This window comes from Sarcophilus harrisii, chromosome 1, assembly GCF_902635505.1.
Source record: "Sarcophilus harrisii chromosome 1, mSarHar1.11, whole genome shotgun sequence".
Lineage (NCBI taxonomy): Eukaryota > Metazoa > Chordata > Mammalia > Dasyuromorphia > Dasyuridae > Sarcophilus > Sarcophilus harrisii.
The window spans coordinates 189,887,945-189,909,179 of NC_045426.1; the positions used below are offsets into that span (position 1 = coordinate 189,887,945).

The 21,235-nt window shown below is 33.9% G+C and overlaps 1 protein-coding gene across 11 annotated transcripts in view; it reads right to left on the reverse strand.

Annotated features, from left to right (window-relative positions):
* The window catches only part of MCTP1 (multiple C2 and transmembrane domain containing 1), a 679,042-nt gene that overhangs the window by 159,552 nt on the left and 498,255 nt on the right, over positions 1 to 21,235 (reverse strand). Inside the window, exon 19 of one of the 11 annotated variants that reach the window (XM_031949514.1) lies at positions 9,334 to 9,494. The exons of the other annotated variants lie outside the window; for them this stretch is intronic. Coding sequence (XP_031805374.1) covers positions 9,381 to 9,494 — 114 coding nt within the window. The 3' untranslated portion in view covers positions 9,334 to 9,380. Of the gene's footprint in view, positions 1 to 9,333; positions 9,495 to 21,235 lie in introns of those variants that run through there. 11 annotated transcript variants of the gene reach the window in all.

Here is a 21,235-nt window from a genome sequence, read left to right on the forward strand (position 1 = left end):
TCATATCCTATTCTTCATGACCCCAGTTGGGATTTTCTTGGCAAAGATCCTGCAGTGTTTTGCCATTTCCTTTTTCAATTCATTTTACATATGAGGAAAGGGAGGCAAATAGGGTGAAGTGACTTGCCCAGGGTCACACAGTTAGTTGTGTGAGGTCAGATTTGAATTCAGGAAGAGTAGTCTTCTTGACCCCAGGCTTAATGCTCTAATCACTATAACATAATCTCATCTGTGAAATGAGAGGAGATTGAATTAGATTTTATAGTGATGTCAAAACTCAAATAGAAATGGACCCCTACAGGCCACATATTGATTTAGAAAACCACAAATTAACCTTACCTGTGAGTTATTATATTTTTATTTTTGTAAAAAAATTTCAAAATTACATTACAATTTGGTTCAGTTTATACTTGGCTGTTTTGGGTTTTATAGATATAAGTAGAGATAGATATATTTGAAGGCTATAAGTAGAGTTCCTGACACTTCTGGACTAGATCTTTATGTTGTCTTACTATCTAGAACTACAAACCTATGATAAAGTTCAGGGATTTCCACTCATGTTAAGTTTCTAATAAAACATTTGTGGGTTTTCTTTTCCTCCCTCTCTCTCTGTTTCTCTGTCTCTCTTTCTCTCTGTGTATAAAATGTGGAAGAATATTAAAACCTTCTTTTTAATAAACAGGAAATGTTAAGAAATATAATTTCTCTGTTCTGAAACAAATTTTTTTGTTTAGACTTTTTAGACTTTTTTTTTTTAAGACTTTCCTGTTTAAATGTGGATTTGGGCAGAGGTGTCAAGCACAGTAGACTTCATTAAGTCTCAGCATTCTCCACTGAGTTTTAAACCAGATTAAAATATAATTGGGAAATATTTAACAAAATCAATAATTATAATAATAAAATAAAACAAAGGTAACATCAAAAATTAAAATTAACTCACTATGTGACCCCAGAAATCCTTATGTACAGAACAGTGGCCTCATTTCAAATTTAGGGTTATTTGACAATGATCGTGTCAGAGAACAAAAGGCCTTTTTCCTTAGTGAAATTGCTTAAGGAAAATAACAAAACTTGAAACAAAAAAGTACCTCTTATTTTCTTAAGAAATCTTCTCTACCCCTGAAGTAATCGAGCTATTCATTCATCTGAGGGCAGTCACTAGTTGATCTAACACTAACAGAGACTGGAATTATGATTTTACTTCTTTCCATGTAGAAATGATTTACCATACTGATGATTGGGAAGACATCTCTTTGTTTATTTACTCCAGGTGCACACTAGAAGGAAATGGTCAACTAGGGAATTGAGAAGAGAAAATTGTTTTGGAATTTAACACCAAACTGTACTTTGACTTATTAATTTTTTTTCTTCAAGAGTCCTGTAGATATTTCCTCAAATTATGTTGTAGTAAAGATATGTCAGAGGACATGGGGAAAAACTATGCTAATTCAGACACCTTATTCAAGCCAAAAACTGTTTGCAGAGGATAATAATGTTGAATTAAACAAAATTTTTTCTGGCAGATTTTTACCTAAAACCTGGAGGACACTCTGTGTGTGTGTGTGTGTGTGCGTGCACGTGCATGCGTGTGTGTAGATATAGATACAGATATATAAATGTCTGTCTCTCTACCTGAATCTCTCTCCTCTGTCTCTGTTGTCTTTCTCTTTTTTTTCCTTTTATGTACAAAGAAAGATAAAACATTTGTTCTTTCTGAGAAATATTTGGAAGGCATTTTTTAAGAATAAAAAACTTCCCTGCTTGAAATATTTGCTTTTGGACAAATCAAGAAAAATTACATGGGAAATTTTATTTTTCTAATGCATGTATTCTCTCCCTAATATCTTTGGGCAACAAAAAATAAAAGTTTATAAACTTTCCAAAGTGACTCCATGACTCTCATTAGAGTCTCTATATCATATTGATTTTGAAGGGGACAAAATCTCAGAATTTCATCTCTGTAAAGATTTTTTTTTTCCAAAAGGAAATAATTCAGATTTCATAGGATCACATAGCTAAAGTTAGAAGGGACTTCAAAGACCAGCTAGTCCAACCCATCTCATTTTTAAGGAGAAAAAAGTAAGGGCCAGGGATAGATGTTGTGAACTGTCATTGTACCATGCTTTTATCATTAAAGGTTCATTTTTTAAAAGAATACATATGCATCTCTGTCTCTTTCATCATCTATCATCTACCTAAACACAATATATGCATATAAAAATGCTATATTGATTTTTAGTCCATGGGCTACTCTTCTGATTCTCTCTTCAATTCCTTTGACACTATCTCTTTTCTGTAGCCCTGGGTTTACTGCACACACACACACACACACACACACACACACACACACTAGCCCCACAAGAAAAATCACCTTCAGAATGACTTCCTGACAAGTGGTCTTGTTCTGAGCACTACCTTATATTTCAGCTGCCCTGTTGGCTCCTGTACTTACAAAGTCTGAATTTATTGTGGGCCCTTGTAGTGCAATTTTTGACACATCATTAAGCTCCCTCTTCATTGGGAGCCTAAGGGCATATTCAGGCTCACAGCGAAGAGCAAGCCTAAATAATGGTTAAAACACGTGTCACAAGCCACGAGGAGCTTGTTTGCCAGCAGGGCAAACAGTTCACTGCAGCTCAAGCAATACCCTACAACGGGGTGTGTAGAGATAATGAGATAACCACACACCTCAAGTGAGTTGTTCGTCTCTGTCTTCAACCATCCAAGACACACAGTTATCTCAGTAGGATGGTGCACCCTGGAGTGTTATAAATATCTTTCAGAAGGTGAAAAAAAAACCATCAAAGAAAACACACCCGAAAAACAAAAAGGAAAGGAGGTATGGACAAATAGAAAAGAGGCAAACCTTGAGGTGTATAGCATAATGAATCAGACCAATAAGTGCTGTATGTTTTCGGTAATATATTTGATCTTAATTGTATGGAGATTTATTCCAATGTTATGACGGAATCATCCTAAAATAAGGGTAGTGTCAAAACCTCATCAACTAATCACACTCTTCTCTTATCCTCCATAGCTCATCATCACTGTTCAGCACTAACCTACCATAGAAATTAGTTAGACAAATAAACTATCACATAAGGACTGGCTAGGTTGGTATAATGAATTATGCCTAATATGCCCCAATTATGTGGCAATTTCTTTGTTTTAATTATTTGCACAATTTTAATGAAGAGGTTGCTAGAAGGTGGAGCCATTTTGATATTTAATAGAAAAAAAAACAGATTTGTTTTTAAGAATGAAAACAAAGATAATTAGCCCTTAAATTAGCTAAATAATAATGCATTCATATATTTTTTCTAAACTAGTATCATTTTCCTCATTATTATTGTTATGTATTAGCCATGGAAACTTTATCCCTGGAGCACTGATACTTGCTGCATGGTTGTTTTTTTCCTCACTACTTAATATTTTGTTAATAACCTACTGTCTATTAAGATCCACAAGCAAAGGTAGAAAAATTCCTTAGATTAGGAAAAATCATGCCTTGGTTTTGGCAAGGTTGGTTTTTCAAGAAGCAACTCACAAAAGCATATTAACTTAGAAAAGCAAGGGGGGGGGTGTGATTTATTGGGGGAAAAAGAAAAAGAATGATCCTAAATCCAACCCAGCAAATAACCATCTCCAACAAATTTCTTCAGGGAAAGGCTTCAAATTTGAAAGGCATCAATCCTTTTCTGCTGTCATCCAACTGTTATGTATGCCCGTGTGCCAGCTGGATCTGTACATGTGCCCGCATAATCCTTTTCTCACCACTGATGTCATCATTAAAGCTGTGCAGAAACGCTGATTCTTGCTTTACACACTCATTAGCATAGTATCGGACATTATGGTGCAAGTTGGGGGTCAAGTTTGTAAAAGTGAGAATAGCAGGTAGGTGAAATTTCACCACTTGAAAAAGAAAAGGAAAAGTATATTTTTTTATAACCAGAATATTATTACAACTGGCCAGCCACCACAGAGGAAACTTGAGGAAAATACAAACTGAATAATTTTCTGTGGTAACAAAGACATTAAATGTTTTATTCTCCTGCTGAAAACTCTTTCATCCTACTTGAATTTTCAAACACGAACTGTGCAACTGTTTCCTCCTGGTTGCTGGTCTATTTGTAACAAAGGCGCAGCATGTCGGTGGCTGTTGGCTATGTCTCCCCCTCACTGTACTAAACTAGGAAGAAACCAGTCCCACCTACCATCCCTGACAATCTTATTTATAATACCCCTTGCAACTCCCTCAGCCTGCTGGGAAAATTTTAAACTTTTATTTATGAATTCTGAAAACTGTGATGAATTAATTTACAAAACAGGAATTGGTAAGCAACAACAATGAGAAGTGTTAGATGTCTGGGAGAAGGGAGAGTAACACTGCATATATTGAAGGCTGCTTATCTATTCTAGAGCTTGTGACCCTCTGCACTTAGATGGGACAGGTGGTGAGGTGAGAATGTGGGGAGTGGGAAGAAACATTCTGAAAGGGTTTTTTCCCTCTTCCCCCATAATACTAAACCAGGGTTTGCTCAGTGGGTCAGCTGACATTCCAGTTCCTAAAGTTGCAAAATCCTGCCAGGTCTTTTCCTGTTCTTCCAGAAACAGTATAACCTAGACTAATATTACATAATTTCATTGGCAGATATAGTAAGCAGGTTAGGAAATGGTGAGAATTCCTGTTCCAAATAACAAACAGGTCATGATTCCCTACAAGTAGACCTCTGCGGTAGAGGGAAGGAAAAGCGAAGACAGAAGAAAGAATAAAGGGAGGGAAATGAATGAATGAATAAATGAAAAATATAATTTTAAGCCCCATGGTAATGGGAATGAACTAAAAATATGGTGTCATCTAAGTCCATGGAAAAGAGGATCTGTTTGAAACACTGCCCTCTGTGTCCCGTGCTTGCTGAGTGTGAGGAACTATAAAGAATGCTGTTGAGCTCATGAGGAAATAACACTCTCTTTAAGGACATATAGCATACAGATAAAGAAATATGTGCATAAAGCAGCAGAACAAGATATGATTATATGCCAAAATGAATGGTAGAAGTAAAATGTACTATAGGAGCAATATTTTTCTCCATTTTTCTTCTCGGTATAAAGGATCCATTTTTTTTTTTTTTGGTTACCATGCTGACTGAAATCAATTGAGATTCTTTTTATAAAAAGATGAGGAGTTAAAATTTCATGTTCAAAGGTTACAAACTTAATTTTCTCTGGTGATTTCAAAATTTCACAGTCCGAATCTTCTGTCTTTTGAACATCATTTTATATACCCATTTAATAGCTCAGAGGTTTTCTAAGCAGTAATCATATTAGAGGTGTTTTTTTAAATATACATGGAATTAGTATAATGTAGAGCAATTTGAGGTAGTAGATAAAGAATTGATCTCTAAGTTAAGAAGTCTTAGATTCTGATTCTGCCTCTCACACATAGTAAGCCACAGAACCTTGAGCAAGTCACTTAGCATTGGAAGGCCCTAGGTAATACTCTAAGACTAGAGATTAATCCCAAATATTCATTGACAGAGGGAATTTTCTATAATAGTAAAATCAGAGGTCAACCATTCTTCTTCCTCACTATGACATGCCCTTGCCTTTGCCCAATATAACTTTCTCCTATAACTTGCCATTTGCTGTTTAGATGAACTTTTGAATTTCTTGCATAAGGACAAAAATAAGATAAGCAAAGTAATTATTGCAGTCTATATCCAAGGGAAAAGAGAATCTGATTAGAATATGATTTTTAGTAAATGATAACAGATCTTTAGTTGGAAGGGACCTCATGAGCCATCTTGTCCATTTCCTTCATTTTATAGATAAGGAAATTGATATCAAGGAGGACTTTTAAGTTTATGGTAACAGGATAAATACATATGGAATTGTGAGAATCCTTTAAAGGAAAGAGACAAAATTCTGTTATTTAGCTATAAAAGCAAACCAAATTGGTATGTGTTTGGTTTTTTAAATATGTAATCACAATTTTGCTGTTTCACAATAGTAAAATGAATAAATCCTGAGAACTGAACTTATTTTCACATTGCTGATACCAACCTTACTTCCCTGGCAAGAGGTATCAATCTTGCTTTCTACTTTAAGTGCTTGGAGATTCTATGCTTGGTCAAAACCACAAAGTTCCGTGATTTTGTAGGTGAAGGAATACCACTAAGACAAATTCCAGGCCATTTATAATTTAGCAGGCAAGCTGGAGAGTTAGTGGAAGTTCTTACAGTTCAAATATTTCCCTGTGGGAGGTAAAGGCAGTAAAAAAAATAGGAAATTGTTGAGTTCATTCAAAGGCATCCATTTTTATGCAGGTTAGCCTAATGCCACCTCCTTTCAATCAGATTACTATTCATACTCATACTATTCACAGCAATCATATGTGATTGCTAGAATTAATCTCCATAATATTTTATGGAATTTTAAAGATGGAAGATTAAATGATAATCTTTTTTGACCAAGCCAGAAATTTGACAATGAAATTAAAAAAAGAAAATACTTCAGTAACTGATGTTTTCTTATAAGTCAAAGCTTCCTGTCATTTACTTTGGTTAATTAATGCTATTTTATGTAGGATACTACTTTTTCCAATTTTAACATATATCTGTCTCTTGGATTTGGTTTCAGCCTTTAGGTCCAAACAGGTCCTCAAATGTTGTGAAACAATCCAATTTAAAGTTGATGTGAATTTCATGTGATACTTGGATTGTTAGATGTATATCATTTAATTATCTCAGAAGCAACTGCAGCAACTATCATCATATTTATCTTTATGCAGCACCTTTCATGGCAGATTTTGCTGAGGTTTGCCTGAGACAGGAAATTGTAAACTTCATTTTAAATAGACATTTACTTAGCTACAGTGTGCTTCTTTTTTTTTTTTTTTTTCTCTATGCCATAGCGAATTAGAGAAGGATATTTCAAAGTTCTGTTCCCAGTGTGGTATTTCAACTACCAGGGATACCCGTGAGATGCTGATGAGCAAGAGTAAGTTCTTTTGATTCTGAAAACAGTGCTGATGCAATGGACACTTGAACAAATGTAGGTGATGCAACTCTTGTTAGTTGTACTAGAGAGATCTGACCTCTTTTTAGGCCAGTAATAAAAGAAGCCTTAGATTTAAAAGAGCTGGAAGGGCCATTAAAATTATCTAGTCCAATTCTTTCATATTATCGATGAGAAAATTGGGACCCTAAAAGGTCAGATGACTTGTCATAGTTAAGTCAGTGAAATGAGTGATACAAGGACATTCTCAAAATCTCTCTGAAGAACTTTGGAATCAATTGTGAGATATGGGAGAAGCTGGGAAAGGACTTCCCAGTATGATGTGGCCACATCAAGGGAGGTGATGTATGCCATAAGCAAAGCAGAATTGTGTCAGTTCAAAAGAAATGTAAAATGAGCAGATTTAAACATCTCCATTCCAAATGTTCAAATGGACTATTTGTGACCAGCCTGTGGTAGAACTTTCTGAGCTCATATTGGTCTGTTCAGCCACTGTTGGACGCAATGTACTTTGATTCAAACATACTTTGACATCAAACATACTGATATCACTTTGGTCCTCTGTGAGATTGAAAGACAACTAACCAACCCATGTGCCAGGTACTGTGTGAATTGCTCATGATACAAGGAAAGGTAAAAATAATTCCCCAAGGACTTTACATTCTAATCGGGAACACAATATGTAAATAACTAGGAACATATATACAGATTACATGAAAAGTCCTCTTAAAGAAGAAGGCATTAATAGTTGGGGGCAGATTAGGAAAAGTATCTTGAGGAAGGTGCTATTTGAACTGAGAGCTGAATAAAACTGGGGAAACATCTCTGTTTCTGTCTCTGCTTCTCTGTCTCTGTCTCCTTGTCTCTCTCTCTCTTTCTCTCTGTCTCTCTGTCATGAAAAGCTAAGGACAACAAAAATGTATTTATTTTGAGTTATAGTAAGAGAAAAAAGGAGGAACAAAGGAAGAACAGGACCTTTGCTTGGAGTTGATCAAACTCTGAAATTTGACAACTGAGAGCTGAATTCCCATTCTGTTTTTTCTGTGAAAAAAAATACAAAACATCTTTTTATACTTGATATAACACCAAAAATTCCTAACAGGAAGTGGATACCTTACACTAATAGGATTGTAGAGTAGATAGTAATGAAGATTGAGTTGCCTGTAATGAATTCAAATCACTTGGTCTAGACAAAGTGCATTCTTGTTTCTTAAAAGAACTGAGTGATGTAATGGCTAATCTCCTCAATGATACTTGAAAACTCATGGAGAGGTTATGACAAGATTGGAGAAGAGCAAATGTCCAAATTATCATTTTTTTAAAAATGCGCATACTCTGAAAACTATAGTCTATTGATCTTGACTTCAATTTTTGAGAAAAATTCTAGGATTGTTAATAGATATTTAGTGAATTTTGAGAAAATAAAGCACTGATCATAAAGAACCATTTTGAAATAATTGAGCATAAATTACACCAGACTAACAGGTTTAATTCATGATTAATCAGAGATGATTAATCAGAGATGATTAATAGATGACTTTTTGGTCAGGTTTATTAAATCAATACTGAGCAGGTAGGTGGGCCAGTGGATAGAGGATTGAAGTAGTGAAAATCTGATTTCAAATCTATAGATATTTACTAGCTATATGACGCTGGGCAAGTCACTTAACCCCGTTTCCCTCAATTTCCTCATCTCCAAAATTAACTGGAGTATGATGGCAAGTCAATCCAACTTCTTTGCCAAGAAAACGCCAAATGAGGTTGCACTGAGTTGAATATGACAGTGAAATGAATGAATAAAAGCAACATCAAATAAGTGGATTCAAAACTGATTAGATGGCTGGACTCAAAGAGTAGCTAATTGTTCAATATCAGCACAATAGGAAATCTTCAAGAGAGTACCTAAGGCTTCATGCTTGATTCTGAACTTGTTAATATTTTTATCAATGATCTGGGAATGACACATATATGTATGGTATAGATCATTACATTTTCACATTACATCAAGCTGTGAGGATGAATGAATAGGGTGGATAATTGAATCAGGACCTAAAAGAATTTTGAAAATTGGGTTGAATCTAATGAGATGAAATTCAATAGAATTACATATAATCTAGCATGTGGGTATATGAGAATCAGCATCATAATTACATGATGAGGAAGCATGAACACATGACAATTGTTTCGAAAAAAAATCTGAGGACTTTAGTATATTGCAAGTTCAGCATGAGACATGGCATCTCCTTTTCTCCTAAATAAAACCTGTTATATCTTGAATCCAACTTTCAGGAGTAGGGAAGGGATAATCCTACTTACTCTGCTCTCATCAGCCTTCATGTAGTACCTGTGTTCAATTCTTGGTGTCACAGTTTAAGAAAGAATTTGACAACTTGGAGTGGATACAAAGGCAACCCGGAGGGTGAAGGGCCTTGGGTTATTGACATGAAGATCATCTGAAGGAATTGAGGGTATTTATCCTGGAGAAGAAAAGATGCAGGAGAGATATGAGGGCTATCCTTATGAATGTAAAGGTCTGTCGTGGTCAAAAAGGGACCTAGATTTGTTCTGTTTGACACCTGAAGGTGAAAATAGTACCAGTGCATGGAAAAAAGCAAACAATTTTAGGTTTTGTGGTGGGGGGAAAATAACTTTTTTGCACTTGGAGCTGTCTACATTCAACTCTTCTTCAAGGAGTGGTAAGGTCTGCCTTCTTGAAGTCTTCAAGCAAAGACTGAATAAGCAGTGGTCAGGTATGTTATAATGAATATTTCTTTCTTTTATGGATTACATAAGATGGCCTCTTAGATAATTTCAACGGCTCAGATTTTGTGATTCCATGAATCATTCAACAAGCATTTATTAAGTGCTTAAGTATCCTTTGGGATACATAGAAAAAAATGCAAAACAGATAATAATAATAATAATTATTATTTTTGCTGAGGTAATTGGGGTTAAGCGACTTACTCAGGGTCACACAGCTAGGAAGTGTTAAGTGTCTGAGACCAGATTTGAGCTCAGGTCTCCTGACTTCAGGGCTGGTGCTCTATCCACTGTGCTACTTAGCTGCCCCAAAACAGTTAATTTTTAAAAGAAGATTATTTTCTACTTAGGGAAGCAACATGAACACACATAATTAAATTCAAACTAGACCCAAAGCAAATACAAATTTTGGGTTAAGGTGCTAGCAATTGGAAAAATCTCACAGAGGAAGTAGCACATATGCTGTGCTTTGAAGGAAGGGAGGTATTCCAAGAAGTGGAGAGAAGAATGCATTCCAAGCATAGGGGACAGGCAAAGGCCCAGAGATGGCAGGTAAAAAATAATATCCAATGAATAAGATCAGGGCCATTTTTTGCAACATTAAGACCATGAAGGAGAGATATATATATAATAAACTTAGAAAGGAAGCATCATCTTGTCCAGCTTTATCCTATAATATTCTCCTTTATGTCCCTTTCATTATAGTTAACCTGGATTACTTTCTTTCCCCTATTCTTCTCTTCTTATCTCCTACCTATGTGCCTCATTCAAGCCTGGAATGGACTTCATTCCATTTTACTCCCTTTATGAATCTATCTCTGACCTACATTCTTTCCTCTATCTTCCTTTCTCCCTAAGTAGTCACTCATCATTGAACTTCTCTGGAACTATTCTCTTGTTTCTATCCATTTTCCCTCATATCCTAGTGTGTGTGTATATATATATATATATATATATATATATATATATATATATATATATCTGTATATTTTCCTCCACCTCAACATGTAAATTCCTTGAAAGTAGGGCATATGATATGTTTCTTTAGATTGCCAAAACTCAGATATCTTCTTAGCAGATGCTTAATAATGTTTGTTGAATTGAATGGTAGTTATTAGGATCCACACTAGCAAAAAGGACTCAGCTGGCTTTGAGGATTAAGAAAGAAATGATTAAGTTGGATTGTGTCCAAAGGTAATCAGAATGTTGAAAGGCCTTGGGTCATTTACATGATGATCATCTGAAAGAACGATAGGAACACAAATAGTGGGTACTAAATACTAAGTCCATTTTATTGGAAGGGATCTTGAAATACCAAAGAAGATAATGATGGAGATGATCAGAAGGGCAACAGGTCATATATGCAGTATGGTGGAGTGTTGAAGATTATGCTTACCTATTTTATAGATAAGCATTTCCCAGATTTGATGTTAGATTTCAACCTTGACTATCTCTTGAAGTGACATCCTGTGTGGATTGGCCCTATTTTCCCTATAATTTCAATATGTTAAAAGAATATGGCATCTTCTGCTTAGTATTGTTATGTAGGGGACATACTTCATATCACTATCTCTCTTATATTTTGTACATTGGTTGACAATCTACTAAATATTCTATAAAGGAAGAAATTATTTCACAAACTATTTGCCTTAATTTACCCTTTGTAATTGACCTTTGCTCTCTAGTTATCTTCTGGTAAAATCTAGAGGGACAATGTTCTTAAATGATGATCCCTAAATAGGAAGAGGCCACCAAAGCTCTACCTGAGAGACCACATAAAGGAAGAGATTGAAGACTCAACTCTTTGATTTAATCTTAGTCACAGATGGATCATTTAGCCAATCATTAGTTGGGGCTCAAAGTTAAATGAAGATCTTTACTTGTTCTTAATTTTTTTTTTTTTTTTTTTTTGCCATAGTACTATTCTTATTGAATGTTACAGTGATAGAAATGCTCGGCATATATGGAAAGCTGAAATCTAAAATAAAATATATTTTATGAGTAGTTATTTAAATTTTGCCTACCAATAACGGTGGCAAAATTTAAATGTAATAATAAGACACAAATCTGAGGTCAATTATGAGAACTGACACTGAGTCAAACAGAAGAATTCTTTTAGAGAGTATAATAATATTCCCCCCCTCCCCATTGCTATCTATTTTGAATATCAGAAAATCAAAGCTTATTTACTATGCTGTTCCTATTCACCATTTTATGAAGGCAAAATTCCCACCCCAAATGTTGTAGAATTTTATTCAGAGTAGATTTGTTTATTATTTCTTCTACCCTATCTGTTTTTTAGTAACTGATTAGTCTCCTTGGGATCTGGACTCATCCTGATAAAGAGCTACTCAACTTTTTTTTGCTTTAATAATGCATTTTAACATATACTTTACTGATAATGCTTTTGTATATACATGTATATAAAACATATTTGTATGCATATATGTTTTCAATATTATATTCAAACATACATACAAAACAAATGTACATATGCACTCATATACATATAGCAATCCAACAGGATTCCCAGAGGGGGATGTGGAACACATTGTTAAAATGTCTGTCATCCATGTAAGAGAAACAGAAATGAGCTGGGCATTAAATTTGCATACAGCCCCAAGCACAGAGGTTCCTGTATGTGCCGTGTTCTACTGTTCTTGATGATGGGCATATCTGACAGAAAGATTCTGTCAGGATTAGCTCAGGAAAAACACCCCCAAGGAGATAATTTGAAGACATACTGAGAATTTGCCTCAATACATGAAAATAAACAAGAAGTCCTCAGCACTCTCTGCACACTAAAAGTTACCACCAACACTATGCCACACACCAGGGGATAATCTATTTCAGCTAATTAACACACAGCCATACACAACATTGTTAGAAGTGGTTGCCACTTAGGATTGATTTAGTTGTTGCTTTGCTTAAAAGAGACTTGGAGAGAAAAGGCTCTGCAAAAATGTGAGCAGAAAGAAGAGATATAATAAAGGACACTGTAAAAACAAAATTTAAAATATAGGAAAGATTTTAAAAATACTGAAGGCAGTTATCATCAACGAAATCATTAATCTTTTAGAAGGGACATTTCTTGGTCAATTTAACTTTCTTCAACATCAAAGATAATATACAGATGCATATATATGTACATTTGCATATTTACATGCACATAAATCCTGGTGGATACATACACATATACTCTGGGCCTACAGAATAAACTAAATTTAAAGTAGTATATTATTACTGCATGGGAAAACAAGATCTTTGCAAAATGTTAACATCTGGAATAAACAGAAGAACAATTTCAGCCACATCATTTAAAATTCTTAAAAGAAAAAAACAAAATTTCCTTCCCATGTTTCACTCGTTTTTCTCCTTTTGCTTTCTTTAGATTTTAACATTATATAATATTATCACTACATTAACAATACTCAGTATTGAAAGTACCTAATAGTACACAAAGACCCTTGTGATAATCCTAGTTAAGGATTTAACTCTCTCCTCCTCACTTGAGTCTTCTCACCTATAAAAAGAAGTTGTACCAAAGTCCTTTGAGTTTTTAATCTACAAACCTATGTAATAAATTCTCATGTTAGCCTTCTTTACAATGTAAAAAAAGGACACAAAGAAGCCACCTGCTTCAAAATATTCTTCAAACTCAATCTTAGAGGGTTTCTGAACCTGCAACATCTACCATAACACAGTTTATCTGTTGCCACAGACAACAGATTAAAAAAAACCAAACGTACAGATGAATATTGAGACGTTTCATAAGCTTCTACAATGAACCCTTTTCTAAAAAAATATAGACCATTAATTCAGAATTTGAGATAATTCTGATTGTATTTAGGGCTGAGATTTCCCTTGCTCTACTGGCAAAAGAAAAGATCATCTAATAACGCAAATAGGATTGCTCTGTGGGCTCTAGCAGTGCATAGGACACTGATCCTGGAATCAGGAGGACCTGACTTCAAATTCAGATTCAGACACGTGACACTAGTTGTGTAACTTTAAGCTGAACCCCATTGCCTTGCCTCCCAAAAGATTGCTCTTTATTTAAGTATATTGAAGCAGTCCTTTATTTGCAAAAAAAATAATTTGGTTATTAGAAATTAAAACCTTTACCACATAATACTTCAATTTCATTTCATTTCATTTCAAAAATATAAAAATGTGCATTAAAAAAGGTATTTTAGGAGTGACCCTATGTGTATATTCCTTGAAGATAGAGACATTTTGTCGTTTTGCCTTGCTTTATATCTTCCGGATTTTCCAAGATTCCTGGCTAAGGTTTAAATGCTTGTGGATTAATTTGTTGATTAAAAAGAAAAATTCTCCAATCGATGTCTATTTTCAACTGTTTTGCAACTTTTAATAGGAAGGATGTTCTTGTGGCAATAAGAGTTTAAGTGACTTACCCCAGGTGATACAACCAGATTGGCACAACTTGAAACTTACACTCAGGTTTTCCTCACCCAGAGGCAAAGTGGCTATCCATTTTATACCAGGGTGTTTTTCATTTTTAAAATGTTTTCAAATAAGTATTTCTTAAGACTTAGCATTAGCTCAAGTCTGACTTTCCCCATAATGAACTGGAATTACAGGGCATCTAGGTGACACACTGGATAGAGGTCTGGGCCTGAAGTCAGGAGGATCTGAGTTCAAATTTAGCCTCAGATGTTTAGTAACTGCATGAACCTAGGCAAGTTACTTAACCTTGTTTGTCTCAGTTTCCTCATATGTAAAATGAGCTGGAAAAGGAAATAGCAAATCAATATCTTTTCCAATAAAACCCCAAGTGGGGCCACAAGGTCAGACACAATCAAACAACTGAACATAAAAATATATTCTTTACACTGGCTTTGTAGAAATTAGAGTTACAAAAAGAACAAGAGAATAAGCCTCAAATACAATATAAACTCTTCAGGTGAAGAAGAAAAGACTACAAGTGCTTTATAAACTTGGGGAGAGACTATTTTATATTACAGTGAATAATATGTAAGAGATATTACATTGTTTTTGCATTAGGAATGATCATCAGGTTTCCTCAAAATTTAACTGGGGACCATGAACTAAAAGAAAGGATTAGGGCTTTTCGAGGAAGCTCTGGACTATGCTATTTCAGCAAATATTTGACAAATGTAATTAATAGAAGTACCCAGTTCTATCTGGGAAAAAAGAGGCCATATATATCAAAGAATATTTTTTGGCCAACCAGATAATTCATTCTGTATTTTAACTATGTTCTACTTTTTGGTCTTTTCTTTGCATTAAAATTCCCATCTGCCACAGATAAAATAAGAAAATTGGGAACTGACATGACTTTATTCTCTTCATTTTTTTTCTGAGGGAGGTAGTTCTTTTAAATAGAGAAAATACTTGCTTCATGTCCTATGTGCAGTTCAACAGATGTGTGCAAGCTTCAATTTTATTTAATCAATGAGTTGACCTTCAACATTGCACTCATTAACACTCAAAGTAATTGAATTACTGTGTGTGTCACTTTAAGACTATATTTTCACTTTTGTGCCTAAGGTGACAGAGATGTACAAGCAGGTATACTCAGAAAGGAAGATGGATTGAGGGGGAGGCTAGAGTGTCAGGATGTCAGACTAGAAATGTCATTCTCAACAACCCCCGACTGCCAGATAGAGAAACACATCTAAACCTTTCTCATTCAAAAATCTTACTTTATATTGATCAAAAGAACACTGGTTTATCTGTCTCCTCCCTTCCTCCCTCTGCCCCAACTATTTTCCCTCTGCTTCTTCTTTTTACCAGTCTGAAGAAGTCACTTTCTCTCTTACTACCCTATTCTGATCTCTCCTCTTCTCAGATTATTTTCCCTTTGAAATGTTAGAACCCAGGATTTCAACATGGCCCTCTGCCCAGTGGATCAACAGAGCAGCCCACCTGAGATTTTTAACTCCATTTTAAAAATCCAATTAACTCACATACATGAACAAGGAGGTCATTAAGACCTGAGCACCTGCTCATTGAACAAGTGACTACAGATAGACTTGACTCAATGAATAAATGTAATTGAATCTGAAGATAAATGAATATATAAACAAGTTTATGTGACCTGCACAATATGGATTTCTGGCCATGTGACTTACTCCTGACAGATCTGGACAGTTCTGTGACATTCTTCTTCAAGTGCTCTGGTCAAATAGACTACTGACTACCTATAAAGTAGGATATCTCTTCTCACAAATGAAGAGCACTTTTTACCCCATTCTTTACTTTCTAAACTTTAAAATATGATCTTTCTGAGAATATTATTTTAAGCTAGAAATCTTGTGATCTCTAAAATTCAATAAGAAGAAAACTTTAATTCTTAATCTGTATTTTAACTTTTAGATGAATTATAGGGAGACGAGGGAGAAGTCATAGTATATAAAGGGCTAATTTCAGAGTTAGGAAAAGCTGGATTTAAGTCTCACTTTTGACATATACTGTTTAAATGGCCCTAGGTACATTTAACCAAGTGTTCCAGGCAATTTTCACAGTTACAAAACAGATGCTGATCTTCATTAGTAGTGGGAGTTTTCTTATGCAGAGTACCTTTATAGCAGTGAAATATAACTATCATTCAAAAAAAAGTAGGCTACTGCCTTTTAATCATTGACTATTTGAGAGTTCCTCTTATCCATTCCTCTTTTAGCCAAGAAAACAAGACCGTATCTTTACTTACAGGATAATTGTTAGACATCTTTATTGAAAACAGTTTATATTTTTAAAAATACATCATAAGCAGGGAATAGAAAGAAAGAGACAGAGAAAACCAGAGCCAAAGATGCACAGAGATACAGAAAAATTTGGGAAAACACATGATTAAGGTGATATAATGAAAAGAAAAAAAAAGATGATTGTATTATCTTCGTGATGGAAGTTAATCTCTTTCTTTTCCCTCTCATTATCCCATAGGCACACTGATCACTGCAGTCTGAGATATGACTGCTTGGCATTTTTTATAAAATATTCTATTGACTCGATCATTCTAAAAATGAGAGAACTGGTGTGAAGGTAAAATATCACAGAAAATGCCTGCTTCCTCCCCCCCCCCCCCATTCTTCTCCATTTTTTTGTTTACAATTATCATCATTATTATTTTTAACAGTAATTATATTTTCATTGGTCTAGGGAGTTCTTGGGCAGGAACTACTAATGCAGATTGGTTCCTATTCTTCAGTTTATAATCTGAATGAGTTGCTCAGGGCACCAAAAGGTTATGATCTTCCCAGAGTCACTCAGTCTTTATGTGCCTGAGGCTGAACTTGAAGCCTGGTCTTCCTATGAGGTTAGTTCTCTGTCTATAAAACAAAGGCATAAGATATCAAAATTGGATTCTTAGACCAATGCTTTCTTCTTTGGTGAGGTTAATTTCAAACTCTGTAAAGTGGTGTTGATATATTACTGAAAATGAATCAGTGGTATGAAAGGTACAGATGATGGGGATATTTCTGTGATTTTCTCATGAATGGGATACACTGGAATCTAATTAAATTTTTTAAACTGAAAATTGGAATACTGACAAGGTAAAAGATTTTATGTTCGGTCATGAGAATAATAGGTGAGTTCTCTCCCACGTAAAACTTACTTCAAACTTTAAGAAGCACACTGTACAAGTAATATGAATAGGAAGGAATTTATTTATAGATTCAGTGAAATGTGGAAAATCCTTGGCTAAGAAATTCCATGGCATAACTTGGTGACAGAGGAATAAAATACCCATTAATAGGTGCTTTGAAAAGTTTTTGAACTCCATTTTTCAGTTCAATAAGATTTTCAAAGAATTAGATATCCACAAATGTGATACACTAATCCCCAAACTGAGAACCAATGATGAGACTGTAATATAAACATAAAAAGCCATTTTTTCCCTACTGGCAAGATATGACTACAATAAAACTTTAAGAGAGTTTTTTCACAAGTACTTTATTAATTAGTATTTTATTAGTAACAATAAAATAGAATAAAATTCCAAATGTTTTACTCTTGAAACCATGATTATCATTTTCAATGAGAGTCAAATGTTTTTTAGGAGTACATATTAATCAGTACCAAAATGGGACTAAGATTTTTGTGATGTTAAGGGACAGGAATTATATTTCTGAAAGGATCAGGAATCTATTATTCTAATAGCAGCATGTGCCACTTCCCATAGTCTGTGAAATGGAAGCTTGGGATTCACTAAAGGGGTATTGTAGCATGTATTCATGCCAGACAAAAGTGATCCACTTTTGGGACAAAGCTACAGGAGAAAATGACGAGAGTGATTTGATTGCTGAAAAATAACAAGATAAAAATGGTAGCATTACTAAGCTGCCAATTCTAAGTAGCCACTATATTAACATTGCTGCATGGGAATAAGGCAAAGCCGGTTAAGAGTGAGCAACAAATAGCATATGCCCATTGCATTGTTAAGCTATGACAAAATATGGTAGGAATTGTATACTTGGCTACATAAGAAAGTCACATTTATTTTTTTCTGAAGGGCAAGTAAGTAAAACAAATAATTGCCTTGCAGACAAGGGGCCTGATCATTTTCAGGATTTCAAGTGATCAGCCCAGCTGCTCTGCCTGCCCAACTTACATCAGGTCACTCAGGAAAGGGCATTCTTCTGTGAGGGAAACAGTGAACCACACGGCCAAACATCTAAATACATAATGTTTAGGCCACTGTTTTAAGAACACAGATCATCATCAAAGTCTGGAAATTATGCAAATAACATTGCTTACATTTAACAGGTCTGTGCTGGTAAAGACTTCCCGACCTAAATAAATAATTGAGTCTCTGGGTAAATGAAGAGATTTTTTGTGGTGCAAGGTTGCTACCTACAGGCTAAATTGTGGAATGACATTTACGATTAGGAAAAATTGAGATGAACATTTTAATCTGCTGAAAGGTAAGTAAGGTAAGTGACAGAGTAAAAGATGAAAGATTTAAAAAGAAAAACAAACAAACCTCCTTGTTAAGTACCATGTACTTTTAGGGATGTGTAGATTTTTTAAAAAAAATCATTTATCTTATTCCCTTTTAAGGACAACTCTTTACCTTCCAAAAATGCAATTAAAAGAAAAGAAAGTTCTCTCTCAGAAAGCATTCTTGAAATAGGTATCTCTGACTATTGCTGAATAAATTTTATGATTTTCTTTAAGGTTCCAATTTGGATTAGAAGAATCACAAAAATTGTACTTATTTTGTAAGATTTTAACATATTTACTGAAAATGCTTTTGCCTGAAACTAAGATTTATTCTTCCCTGCCTCCTCAATTTTCTTCATCCCACTAGAGAAACATGTTTAGTAAAATTTATACTCCCTATAAAGTCCAATAAAATGTGGGCTTCCAAATATAATGGTTTTTAGATTATCACATTCTTTGGTTATGAAAATAAAGATACAAATTTTTTGTTTACCTTTCAATAACCAGGCACTCCTTGCATTTAAATAAAATTTATATTTATTAACTTTGGGAAAGTGCATTATTTTGCTTAGTTAAATAGTAATAATGAGTTATATTTGTTTTCCTTTTTAAGTTGATTTTTATTAGTCTTTTGTTTTTAGATTACCTAAATTTCCCTCTATATCCTTTTGTTTTCCAAGAATGTCATCCCATATTACAAAGATTTTTTTTCCCAGAGGAAAAAGAAAAAAAAAAAGAAAAAACTTAGCAAAACCAATTGAGACATTAAAAATAGTTATTATTTGCAAATTTTTTAGAAAGGAGGGAAACAGATTCTATATTGTGTTAAAATGTATCTTTCATTGAAATTGTGGGGTTTTTTTTGGAAAATTATCCTGTTAGATTACAAAAACAAAGCAATCACAAAAATAGATAATATTATAAAGATTGCCATAGGCCTCCAAGAAAATGAAACATCAGCAATGACATTTATATTTCATTTACTAGCCAGTGATATTATTAATATTTCTTCCCAAATAAAGTATTAAAAACAAGCAATTTTTATAAAATTAGTTTGCAAAGTAACTTTACTCAATTTTGTTGAAAGTAAAAGGTTAAGGACAAGCGGCCATAACATGAATAATTTCAACTGAATTTTAAAAAACTTGGTCCTGAACAAATGTTGTATGATGAAATATCTAGATTATTAGATACATCATTGTATATAATAATGAACTGAATTAAATTTAATTAAAAGTAGCAGATCTATCATTCAGAACTTGTTTATTTTATTCTGATATTTATTATTATTATTTTAAAATCACTTTCACCTTTTTTAATAGGCTTTAAATAGAAAAAAAATCCTAGAACAAATCACTATCTTGCTGTTATTCTTTTATATTTAATATTCTATCCACTATTACAGGGGTAAATAGAGTAACAGCTTTTTGAATAATTAAATATTGAATAATTAAAATATGAGGAAGTAAGTTCATCTTTCACAGGCTCACTAAGCTTTCTCAATACAAGTCTAGTAGTAACAGTATGAGGGGATAATATGTAGCACCTCATTCTGTACCCACATGATTCTGATTTTTTGTTATTTATTGTTGTTGTTAACTTTTCAAGAGATATTTTGAAAAAGAATATAGAAGAGAGAGCTACAATTTTCTCAGAGCAAATTTTCTCTGATGTTAATATTTTATTCCTCTAAAAATACTTTTTTACCTAGTTCTAGGAAAAAATATAGTTACTTTTTCTTCTGATTGACATGATTCATATTTTTTTTTTTTCTATTTAGTACAACTCTTAAATGAGACTAGGATTAGTGAAAATGTTCATAGTGTGAAAGGGAAACATTAATTTAGAGGGGGAAAAAAGTTATTAGCTGCCTGATTAAGCAAACTAGATTTTAAATCACCCGCCTAAGCCTTATTATTAATGACTTGCCTGGGGGTGAATTAACTTATTTGTGGCGCTCTAGTAAAGACCCTAACATAATTGCAAACTATGTTAAGGGACCAAGATTTTTCTTATTTGATTTTTTGGGATAAGTTTTCTGGAGTGAAATAGAAAAAAAAAATGATCCTACAAAAATTATATAATGGATACAAATACACCTTGAGTGTATCCCTCAACATGAAATACATTTATTTGTAAGAAATTTTACAACTTTTCTTTGTATAGATCATTGCAAAATGCATTCCAAATCAACTAACTGATTTTTAAGTGTGAACAACCTTTGAATATATGAAGAAATTGATCAATCTAAGCTGTAAAGTCTATTTTTCTTTGACTTGGTGTGCTGCATACTTACATTTAAGTGCTATTTCTGTGTTACCAGTATTCTGTTACTAAATGTACCCTCAATCTGAAAATCTAACTTCCCTTTCATATGGCGATAAATCTTATTCCCATACTTTTTTTTAATCTGACTAGGAGATATACTATATTTCTGTTATCTTTTCTACATTTTCAGGAAAACTTATTGTTAACCTACTTTCACAAAATGCCAGCCAAAACCCAAAAATCAAATCACATCGTTTTC